The 12,646-nt window shown below is 40.0% G+C and overlaps 1 protein-coding gene across 24 annotated transcripts in view; it reads left to right on the top strand.

Annotated features, from left to right (window-relative positions):
- The window catches only part of SGCD (sarcoglycan delta), a 1,717,585-nt gene that overhangs the window by 1,314,401 nt on the left and 390,538 nt on the right, over window positions 1-12,646 (top strand). For 22 of the 24 annotated variants that reach the window (XR_013827577.1, XM_079916704.1, XM_079916702.1 and 19 more), the window contains one exon: window positions 12,150-12,338. Coding sequence is in view for 23 of the 24 variants with exons in the window: in XM_079916704.1 (XP_079772830.1) it covers window positions 12,150-12,338 (189 nt within the window). In the remaining variant the exon portion in view is untranslated. Of the gene's footprint in view, window positions 1-8,214; window positions 8,271-12,149; window positions 12,339-12,646 lie in introns of all 24 variants that reach the window. The other 2 variants (XM_079916696.1, XM_079916698.1) reach the window with 2 other exon arrangements.

A 12,646-nucleotide genomic window follows, 5' to 3' on the forward strand; every position in this document is an offset into this window, starting at 1 on the left:
CTTCCATGTCCTGGCTATTGTAAACAGTGCTTCAATGAACATTGTGGTAAATACCTTGCATCTTATTCAGCGAAAGCTAAGTCTTTGCCTCATTCTGTGTCTACTGGAAGGAAAATTGGGCCTGAATTTGAGTCCAGACCCTAACCAACTTACTACTTAGGAACCCTTGAGAACATCCCTTCATTCCTTAGTACCTCAGTATCTTAATTTATGAAACAGTTTTAATAAGATTGATCCCCCAGAGTGCTGTCAGGAATGTATGAGCTAATGTATGTGAAAATGCCTAGAACAAATATGTATGTGTGTTTCACAAAGATATTTCTGTCTGAAATGACTTCAGCTGACACCTCACACATCTAAATCTCTAGGACAGTGAGAATTAATGTTTGTAATTATATTGAAATATCTTCTAATTCATCAGAGATAAATATTTTGCGTTTAAATAGAGGACATATTGAACTTTGGAGGAGAACTTTGATAATAACATCTATAAAACACACACACACACACACACACACACACACACTCACTCATGCATACCTTAACCTAGCAATTCAGCGTCTCATGGCTTCTCTGAGCGCTCTGTTTGGACATATGTGAAACTTATATGCCCCATTCCTGTGGCTTTAAATAATACTCATATGCAGAATATTTACACATTTCATTTCTAAGCCGTCTTCCCCCTGAATTCCAGTTTCATTTCTATGTGCCTTTGTGACACCACCCCCATGGATTCTTCTGTGCATTTCAAAAATCTGTGACTTAACAGAGCTCTCTCTCTCCTCTCCTCACACTCCATTTGCCTCCTGCCCCATGAGCCACTATCCTCTCAGTGTTCCCCATCCTGATAAATAGCACCATCATTCACTCTGCTGCTCACGCCAGAACACTGGCATTCTCCTTGACTCCTGTCCTGCACACACCCTAGGTCTAGGGAATCAGCGAATCCTGTTAGCTCTACTTTCCAGACAGATTCCAAATACAGCTACTGGCCACCTTCTCACTCAACCTCTACCCAAATCTGGGCTACTGTCACCTCTCTTTGGGTGACTTCAGGAGTCACAGGCCCCTGCTTTCTCTACTGGCACTCTTGGCCCCTGCAGTCTCTTCCTTACAGAACAGTGAGAGTGATTCCAAAGTGAAAATCTGATCACTCCTGCACCTTGGTTCTCTGATAGTTACTGTCACAATCAGTGTCATGCCTATGGTTTTACTGTGGCGTATAAGACCCAATGTGCATTCCTTCTGCCTGCACTTCCAAGCTTATTTTCAAACACGCTCCCCCTTGTATGCTCTGATCTAGCCACACTGTTCTTTGAACATGCCAAGTGAGCCCCTACCGCAGGGCCTTTGCACTTGCTGGCGCTGTTTCCTCTGACTGGAGTGCTACTCCCAGATGTCCTCATGCTTTACTGTCTTGCTCATTCATGATTTTTTATCAAATATCTCCACCACAGAGAGGCTTTCCATGACCGTCCTACAGACAGGAGCCTCCCTGGTCATTGCCTGTCCCCTTCTCTGGCTTTACTTTTTTTATTCATAAGACTTATCCCAAGAATAAGTATGACAAACTAGATGTTTGTTTATCTGGTTATCATTTCCTCCACTAAAATGTAAGGTCCAAGAGGCAGGGAATCTGTCTTTTACCACTGAATGACTAGTGCCAGCACATGGTAATACCCGTAAGTATTCATTTGTTTAAATGAGCATTGGTATCAGAAAATTAGTGGAAACAACCTGTGTTCACCACTAAAGAGTTGATTAAGTTAAATATCCTGTGCACATACAATTTAAAACTAACTTTGAGAAGAAACAGACTTCTGTATTTTTTGTGGGACTATCACTGAGCTATGTAAATGGACCAACTTAGATGAAGAACAATAGTGAACATATGCCCTTCTTTCTGTGAAAAAGAAAAATTTTAATGTGTGTATGTATGCTTTGAATGTATATATTGGATAAAGGCTGTATGTGTATTGAACATTTCTTTAGGGATAAGAAGAAGGCTGGTAATAGTTGCCTCTATGGAGAAAGGCTGAAAGTGTAAATGAAAAAGGTTTTCTTAACTGTATCTTCTTCAGCTCTTTTAAATGCATGCACTTGTCTAATTTTTTGCAGTAAAAACTCTTCAACACTTACATATTCCAATTCTTAAAAAACTAAAAGATGAAATACCTCACTTTTAAATTAGTCCAAATATCTGTTTAAATAGAGCATGCCACTCCTGGACCATTTCATACAAATAGGCATTTACTTTTCTGGATGATTGTTATATCAGAGCTAAAAGTGAGGAGTTTATTACCATTGTCGAAATTGTGCCAAACGTTGCTATCCAAGACTGAAGCCTTGTATGGATGGGTGAATGAAAACAACCCTTGAAAAGCGGGTAATTTGAAATCTGAGACCTCAAAATTAACCTGGTAATGGAAAACTATTTACGTGCCAAGATAATCCAAAATGACTTAGATTTACAACAAACTCTAGAAACTGTAATGAACCTGGGAGAGAACTTCTTCCTGCTATTTATATAAACTGGTTACAGTTGTAAACAGTGATGTAATTCATGTTTACTTTTAAATGTTCTGGAAGTTGTAAGGTGCCGCAGCAGCGTTAACAAACCCTAGCTCAATTGATTTGTATCACTTGTCTTATTTCTAAGTAAGTGAATGTATTTATTAGCCTAGCCATGTTAATTCTGTACTCTTACCATAACGTAGAAGGCAGAGTATAGTTAGTCCACAGCTTCTCTCTGCAAAGCCCTCCTTTACCCTTTCCTCTGAGCTCATTCAGTGCCCACCCTGCTGGCCATCCTGCTTAACTTGAGGATGCTCTTAAGGCCGAAATGCTTGCTCTGTCCTCTGCTGGAAAACTTGTTCTACCTCTAGGTCTCGTCTTAATTGTCATTTGGTCAGAATGGCCTTCCATGACCAGTGTGGTTCACTCTCTACTCTCTGTCATGGAACCTTCTTTGTTTCCTTCCTCCCACCTAACTTTAGTTCTAATGGTTTCATCCATTTACTTGTTTACTGTCCATGTCTCTCATTAATATACAAGCTTGATGAAAACAGAAATATCTTACTCTTCCTTTTGAAGACCTAGATATACCCAGGATCTGCTGTGGTACCTGGCACATAGTAGATGGTCAAAGATTTTTTTTTCTGTTTAAAAAAAAGATTGAGATCGGGGTTTCCTCCACAGACAAGTCTGTGCTTTGCCACGTTTCTTTGCCCCACGGTATGTAACTGTACAGAGAATTGCAGTCGTCACTCCCATAAGTCCCCTTACGGAATAAGACATTATGAAGCCTAGTGGGTAGAAGAGTCTAGCAAGCGTTAATAAAATGCCTGCCAATGCTTCCTTGTCCTCAACCCTGTTAGTAGAGTGGATCGTGGCCCATAAAATTTTATAGGCTCCAGAGAAAAATCATCAGGAAACTTGATAGCATTGATGTGTCTTTGGAAGGTTTACTGATTGTTTTTTAATCATCCCTCAAAACATAATGCATTCTTGCACAGCAGACTGATAATGCAGATACTGTAACTGTTTCTAGATATCTCTTTTATTTGGGGAGGAAATAAAGAAAACATGTGTTCTTCTCCTGAAGAAGAATCCAGCTGAAACAAAAACACAACGCAGACAGAAAGTGATGGTTTCTAACAGTATTATTCTAGAATAGGTGTTCAGCCTCATGAAATGTGCCAGCTGTATATGTTTCTGCCCCAAGACCTTCCATCATCCTATTATCAACTGGTAAAATGTAGGAAGGAGGGCACTAGAAGATCTTCCAGTAACTATTTGGTACCTACCAGATTTAGGAAGGGGAGTGAACATGGGTATGACCACTTGAGTATGACGAGGCTGGTTTCTGTGTTAAGATGTCAAAGTCGTGTCAAAGTAGTGGGATTTAACATTCTGAAGGTCAGTGTGGGAGAGCCTTAAGCTGGGCATTTCATGTGACTTCCTAAATTAGAGGGGCAACAGCTACAGGGTCCAGGTACCACTTAGGCTGGGCTTGGCTCAAGGATCTTCGTAAACACTTTATAGAGAGCGTGGGCTTTGTACAAATCGTATGGCTTCTGTGACGTTGGACATTTGTGAGGCCGTTGGAAAAACCTTCAGGTAGCAGAGTCACTGAGGTCTTGGTGGTGTGAGCAGTGACAGAACTGGAACCAGGCCACACACCTAGGAGGAAGTTCTTCACAAGTCCAAGTCATAAAAATGGATCCTCTCCTTGAGATTGTCACATTAAGTTAGTGTCAAGGCCTTGATTCTGTAATGCTACATGATCCCAGGTATGAAGATTTGGATGCACGAGACCATGAGGTTACAGCTCAAAGCCATGCTTTTAAAATGCCCATCCAGAACGACCTTCTTTGGAAATCCCATGTGTGTTATACTTGACAACTATGTAATTAGCCATGCTTATGGGTGGTTATTATATTATGACCTTGCCTTGATGATTGATGGTTCCTCCATATTAATGGCAAAGCAACAGAAAGTTTCCCTACATTCGTTCTCTGGGAAATATAATCCTATTGCATTTTGTGTGCAAAAGAACAGATTATCTTTAAGTCAACTGGATTTGTTTATGAACAGGTGAACACTGAAAAGAGCCTCATGAAGGAGCAGAGTAATGCTTTGTAGTTAAGCCTACTTAATATCAATATATCATAGTTGCATGTGCCTTAGGAAACAGAGGCACGTTGTGTAAGTTTTCATCCCTTTGCTTCTGATCTTATAGCTGTTTACTTATTACCGGAGGATATGCTCTGCAATTTAGCATTGGCTTGATTTTTATTCATTCACTGAACAAATATATGCAATTGTGTGTGTATATGTGTATAATTATACATACACATGTGTAATTACATATACTTACATAGATGCATACACACACACACGCATTGTTTAGGCGCTACTAGAGTTCAAAGAAGTTTTAAATACTTGGAAGAGTTTGGGATATATTCAGAGAGGTGACATATATCACTGTAAAATATGTTGCATGACACTGTAAGAAGTTCCCAATGACTGATGGAAAATACCGTTGTCTTGTGATTCTTAAGAAGAGAGTGTATTTGCTTAGAAAGATTCTGTTTTCAAATTTACATGCCTGGTGCACCGCCACAGATAAAAGTAGGCCTCTTGGGGAGTATATTATACTGATCAAGGTTCACTTTTGCTAAATTATTCAATTTTTGAGAATGCTTTGATGCATGATTGGTATAGAGGGAGGGGAAAAACTAAGAGTGTTAATCACATCAAAAGACAAATGTTTATTCTGCACCTGTTGTGGTCTAGGCATTGCTATACTCTTATAACTCAGATTATCACTCCCTTGTTTCAGATTCTGCCATGGATTTTCAATGACTTTTCAATAACATCTGAACTTCTTACTATAATCTCCAAGGCCCAGCATCATCTGACTCGAGTCAGCTTTTCAGCCTCATCTCACTCCCATCTCTGCTTCACTCATTACAGCCAGTCACACAGGCCTTGTCTGCGTTGGGACACTTGCCTTTGCTTTCCTTCTTCTGCCTGAGATAGTTTTTTTTTTTTTTTTTGCCCCTACCCTCACCTTGCTGTCTTTTTCTCATCCTTCAAGTCTCAGCATAAATGGTACATCCTTAGAAAGTTCTCTCTAGATGAGTGTATATAAAATACTTTTCATCCTGTGATGCTCTCTTGAACATTACCAGATATATTTCAGTGTAGATACTTCACGTGTTTCATTTTGTTTCTAAGCATTTACTGCACATAGTCCCCCACCACCCAGCCTGTGAGCTTCATAAAGGCAGGTTAACTCTTCTTCCTTGTGGTATCTTGAGACCCTTCCCGCGGTATATGGAATTTGATTGACCATCAATAATTATTTGATGAGGGAGTAGACGGATGGAAGACATTTAGATAGGTCCAATTTGAGATGGAAACTGGAGTAAAAGTGGTAAGTTGAGTTTCATTCTCATAGAAGTACAAAATGAAAGTATGACACTGGACATTGTCTCTGAGATGGGAGCAAGAGAATGCTAGCTCATGATGTGAACTTGGGAGAAAGAGGCAGAGAGGAGAGTTTGGAAAGACAGACAGTAATCAAAGATAGAGGGAAGAAGCCAGAAGTATCATGAATATCAAAGAAGGACAAAATTTCCAGGGGAGGAGGGGAAGTTGGCAATGACCAAACACCCAAGGAAAATGGGTGTTAAGAAGAGTGCATTGGGCTTCCCTGGTGGCGCAGTGGTTGAGAGTCCGCCTGCCGATGCAGAGGACACGGGTTCGTGCCCCGGTCCGGGAGGATCCCACATGCCATGAAGCGGCTGGACCCGTGAGCCATGGCCGCTGAGCCTGCGCGTGCTCCTCAACGGGAGAGGCCACAACAGTGAGAGGCCCGCGTACCGCAAAAAAAAAAAAAAAAAAAAAAAAAGAAGAGTGCAATGAATTTTGATCAGGGACATCACTAGTGATTTTTGAATGGGCCATTTCAGTAGATAGATGAGAGTATGAGGTTTCTAGCATTTGCCAAGGACCTGGAAACCTGGGCATTAATAAGAGTAAAGTTAGGCAACATGTGGAGAGGATTATAAAGGTAAGCTAAGATTCTGTTTAATGCCAAAGAGATTTAAAAACCAAGCACCAAAGGCTGCAAAGAGCATAATATTCAATATACTGCTGAAAGAGGTTAATGGAAATGAAAGCTCCAGGGTGGGAATGCAGTGAAAAAGTGAGGGATGGCAAAGCATACATTTAGGATACGGGAGGAAGGTGGGTAATCCTGTGAGAAATAACACAAGTAGAGGCAAAGATGCCTCTACAAAGATGGCCCAAGGATGCTTTTTTTGTGTTGGATGTAAATTCGCGTTCTTAAAACGTGGTCCTTGGGCTTTTTATATCCAGAATCAGTTTTGGTGCTTGTTAAAAACACAGATTTCTCAGATGCACCCCAGACTTACTGAATTATTCCTTGGCGTGGAGCCTAGGAATCTGCATTTATTGCACTTATTGTTTGCCTGGGTGGCTCTGACACGTTCAAAAGTCTGAAAATCCCTCCCAGTGGAACACAGATAAGTGTACCTCTCATTGAGCTCAGCTAGGCAGTGACGTCTTATGAGGATGTTCCACTGAGGTTTTGATGTACACTTGGGGTTCTTTATGGGAGGGACCAGAGGACTCTCCAGGTTTGGTGAAGCCCGAAGCTTGAACAATTTGTGGGGCTGTTTTAAGGAAAAAACTGAAAAAATTAGAAATACAAACTCAAGAAAACATGACTATGTACTTAGAATGAGGAAATTAAATTATTAATTTTTAAAAGCTGACCTATCATAAAATCCAGAAAAAATAATATTAAGTATCTGACATACTTTTCCTACAGTTTTTGGTGGCATTTCCTTTGATTGCCTCTTCATATGAAGGTGCTACCACTTTCTCTGTAGACAGTAGAAAGATAATTGTCTCCTATGCTGATTTCAATAAAACTTTTTTTTAAATTATTGATAGTTGTGAAGCATAAAGCATGCAATTTTATGTACAGAATTCAGGCACACGGTGCACACAACCTGAAAACACAAGAATTCTGATTAATTCTCTTTTCCATGATTTCCGTAAGAAAAGAAAAACTGTGGGGAACATTTATTTTCTGTGCTGCATTGAGTATATTCTTGACAGGAGAGAATTTCTGTTTTGACTGGGTGTCAATGAGAATTGAATTCTACACTTGAAATTTTACGTAACTGATGATTAGAAAAAAAATTTCCACCTAGCTTCTGGCTCCTCTAGTATCCACGTATTTCTGGTGCTGGCCATCATAGGACGTGTTTACATGGCAATGTGTCCTTTGGTCATGTACCTTCATGACAGCATGCTTGTTGAGTTGGAGCCAAGGATGGAAGGAGAATTCCTGGAAGACATTCTTATACGAGGGGAGCTAGCATAATGTACCTCTACAGGGAGGTGTCTGCAAACCATGTAAATACATACCACTGCACCCGAACTATGCGAGCCCCCAATTCAGCTTCCTCTTATTCGGACCTTCAAGATGCATGTAAATCCTCCAAAACCACGCAACATAAGGGGAAGGTGAAAAAGGGTCTTTTTCATCTTACTTTAGTTGAGTTTTACAAAAATGTATGATGGCTGTTAATACACTACTAGGACCCCTTCCGGGGCCATGGAAGGGACTTGGATGAGGGAGGACCTGAAACTTCAACTTTATTCCCTATACAGCAGATTTCTCCCAGGAAGGACCAAAAAGAAACACAGATTGGAGTCTGTCTTTCCTCGTAAGTTTTTCTTATTTCAACATGTTTCTGTTTTTGACTAGAAAAATTAATGTACTCAGCTTATCTAAATTTCCTTTTTCTAAGCAGGATTATTTATAACAGATGTTATCTGTTACCATATTGTTTGGCTGGCAACACTTTGTATTCTTTTTTCTTTTTTTTTTAAATAATTTTATTGGAGTATAGTTGACTTACAATGTTGTGTTAATTTCAGGTGTACAGCAAAGTGAATTAGTTATACATATACATATATCCACTCTTTCTTAGATTCTTTTCCCATATAGGTTATTACAGACTACTGAGTAATAGATTACTTTGCTTTACAGTAGTTCCTTATCAGTTATCTATTTTATATACAGTAGTGTGTATATATCAATCCCAATCTCCCAATTTATCCCTTTCCCCCCCACCGCCCCTGGTAACCGTAAGCTTGTTTTCTACATCTGTGACTCTATTTCTGTTTTGTAAATAAGTTCATTTGTACTATTTTTTTTTTTAGATTCCACATATAAGTGATGTCAACACTTTGTATTATAATCATTTGTACAGCATGGCCTCCTTCCTCCCTCCCTCCCTCCTTCTGTCTTTCCTTCCTTCCTTGAATTGCAGACTGGAATGTTTTGTTTGATGTGATTCCTTAAAGTAGGCAGGAAGTATGGTGCTGGTGGAAGAGCCCTCATGACATACAGAATCAGGCGCTACACCATGTATCAGAGGATCTGGGTTCTGATCCCCGCTCAGCTTCTAATTCACTGTGTGGCTTGAAAGGTCACTACTTCCCCTTAATGTCTTTGAGCTCCTCAGCTGGTCAGTTAACATGGGGGGAAAAGTCAGTGGTTTCTAAGAATCCGAAGGTTCTGTAGAAGTGCTTCAGGGGTGGCCAAGCCCTCACTCTTGCTTTAAGCAAAGGAGCTCTGCTGGTCTGCTTTATACTCTAGAATTTATTTCAAGATTTTTGCCTTGAAATGGTTGTATTATGGAAAAAAAAAAAGGTATAACTGATTCATTTTGCTGTGCAATAGAAACTAACACAACATTGTAAATCAACTATACTTCAATAAAAGTCAATTAAAAAAAAAGCAGCAGCAGCAGCCAGGGAGGTATCTGGCTTAATAACAGCAACAGCAAAAAAGGCATTTTAAGATAAGCTGTCCCTAATGCCTGGAATGACCTGGGGAGCTTTCCAATTCCATTGTAGAGCTCAGAATTTGATTTTGTATCTGTTAAAAGTTTGGGGTTCTGCTGCATAGTCAGGGTTGAGACATTATTCTAGATCAGTGGTATGCAACCTTGTCTACACTTTAGGATTATCTGGGGGACTTTTTTAAAAATTCCTTGTGATTATTATTTAATTAACCGAGTGTAGATGGTTTAAAAGCTCCACAGGTTCCTCTGATGTACATCAGGATCGCAAAATCCGAGTGGAGATAATCATTGCATCTGTCAAGTTCAAATCTGTGTATGAAAAAAAAATCACACGTATGATGTCCATATCCACAGCCTGATAAATATTTATTGACCATGTCATTTCTATTTTATAGCTAAATTATGTAATGCCCCCATCGGTTGGGATAAATGTCAGAGAAAAGGCACCTGGTGTGCTGGCAATATCGCTAGCTTCTGTACACTCATTTGTCAAGAATTTCTCACTGTTCTTCACACCTGCAAAGGTCAAAGACTACAATTCTTGTCCTTGCCCTGCCACAAACCCTGGAGCCGTGCACAAGTGTGTCAGCTTCTCTAGTCTTAAGTCAGCTGACTCATAGAATTAATTGATTAGAGTCAAAGGACTTTGCAGATAGGATTCTAAGATTTTGTGATTATTTCCTTAATTTACAGAATATGATTTAATGGAAAAGAAAGGCCTAATTTCCTTCAGACTAGTAAGACATTTATTTTCCCTTCTTATTGATCTTGGTGTGTGAAAAGGTCAGTGAGAGATGACATTGCTGTGTTCCCGTGTTGTTACAACACAGCTCTGGTCTGCAGAATTGTAAGGGGCTGAGTAATACAACTGAGATCCCTTCATAGTGTGAAGCTCAGTGCTTGGTTGGGAAGCCAGGGCTTTGGGAGACTGAAGTGGAAATTTGCAAGAATACAAACAAGAGGTTCCCCCTGGTGTTTGGCTTGGCCTTTTGTACACACCCAGATGGCAGCAGATTTCATAGTGGATGGGAAATCATTCATTCATTCATCATTTATGCATTCATTTTTTTCACGTATTCATTCCACTCACATATGTTCGAACACATACTCATATTAGGGCCTGATTTTGGTGCTAGGGGAGTGTTTACAATGACATAGATGTATGTAGATCTTCACTGAGCATTTGAGTTGACCTTAAGTAAGAATTTACTTGGTTTTTCAAATGGAATTCCACTGATGCCTAAAGACCATGAGTCCTCTGGGGAAGTTTTAGATTTTATGTGTGCATTTTAGTGCTTATCTAAAAACCGTACAATAAGTATATTCTGAACCATCTGGAAGATGACCTCATAACCAAGGGTATGATTTTAGGGCCTACATTTTGTTTGTCACCATGGTCCCTCTGGCACCATATATCACTAATGTAAGTGCTATTGACTAAGATGAAAATAAGCAGAGACAGACCTCATTCCTAGAGAATGCAGTCTGCCTACGTGAGGGCCAAGTGAAGTAAAAATCCCAAAATAAAGCTTGTGCAGTCATTTGAAAAGAGGAAAGCAGTAGAGGCCATGTTGTCACCTGGCTCACGGCAGAGGAGGGATGCTGTGCTCAGAAGATGCTGTGCTAAAGGCCTTGGTACCACATTACGCTGTTTAGTTTTGCAAGTCATCATTCTTCTCAGTAGTCAGTTATTTCCCACTTTGAACGATACGCGTTGGCAGCTTTGTTTGTATTTAATTTTAAAATTTGTTTTGGTTGGAGAATTTTATAGAAGTGATAAGTTTACTTAGATTTGTGTTGGTCCCTAATTAGCAGTGCCAGTATAAAGATAATTTGTGTCAACAGCGGGGGTTTGGGAAAGCTTCCTTACTTTAAAGGGGATTCGAATATTACTTAATATTGGCAGATTTTTTTTCTAATTTATCTCACTCTGCTATTATCACTGTTTAACTAGTTTGTTCTCCCCGTTAGCCTGCAAGCTCCTGGAAGGCACGTTCACACCTTACTTGACTTTGAGCCTCTTTTATGTTTATAAAATAAATGTGTTGATAACAATTAGAATTGTCTAACTCATAAGGACCACTTGAAAAGGGTAGTGAGATCTCTGTCAAGGGAAGCATTTAAGCACAGGCTATCTATCACCTTTTGAAGATCCCTGAGTCAAGTGAGGCTTAATCTATGTGCCCATCAGCACCCCTTTGAACTCTGGAATGGAGGGAAGATCAGATTTGTTACTTTTGCCACTAACTTTTTGGCAATACAGAATGATTGCATCTGAGATAATTTTACCTCCCCCCTCCCCCAAATCAGTTGCTAAGTAGTAGTATTATACCACCATGAAGAACTGCTGGGGTTAATTTATTTTCTCAGGTGAATTCTAAATTTCACCCTGAGGACTTTGTCTCCCTCACAAAGATGTTGGAATTCTAAGAATCATTTGGAAAATGACTTCCTACGGGTCCCTCTCCTCCTGTGATATATATATGTGGCTGTCTCAGTGCATATCATGAGAGATGTCTGTGTGAAACGGGAGAGCTCATGCAAGCCTCCAGAGGAGCCACTTTTGTCCAGGGGAAGCAGATTTTTTTAGAGTTGTCAGGAGGTTGGAAACATATAGACAGCAGTCAGCCATATCTCTTCATCAGTTGATTTTTTTCCATTCTTTTTTTTTTTTCCCCCTCTCTCTCTGAGCAGTTTAATGTGAGTGCTTCTCTCTCACCTCATTTATTTCAGATGCCTCAGGAACAGTACACCCACCACCGGAGCACCATGCCCAGCTCCGAGGGACCACAGGTATACAAAGTGGGGATTTATGGCTGGCGGAAAAGATGCCTGTATTTCTTTGTCCTACTCCTGATGATTTTAATACTGGTGAACTTGGCCATGACCATCTGGATTCTCAAAGTCATGAACTTCACGATTGTAAGTAAAACCACATGGTTTTCTTTAGCTTTCCTTGGGGGAAGGGAAAGCATGGGGCAAGAAAAAGAAATGTGGAAAGTGATGGCAATAGGATTCAAATAACCTGTACGCTGGTATCTTGGTGAAAAAACATTGCTGTTCAGATTACATGTGGGGATTGACTTCTTTTAGATCTCAATTCTTCAGAGGCTGGTAATCCACTTTTGCGGCATTTTCCTTCCTTTATGATCCATCGTGTATGCTTTCCTTCTATTTTGATAACTGTGTTTCTGTAATCTGTAGCTTATGAGTACTTGGAGTAAATAATC

The sequence above is a fragment of the Stenella coeruleoalba genome (assembly GCF_951394435.1).
Source record: "Stenella coeruleoalba genome assembly, chromosome: 3".
Classification (NCBI taxonomy): domain Eukaryota; kingdom Metazoa; phylum Chordata; class Mammalia; order Artiodactyla; family Delphinidae; genus Stenella; species Stenella coeruleoalba.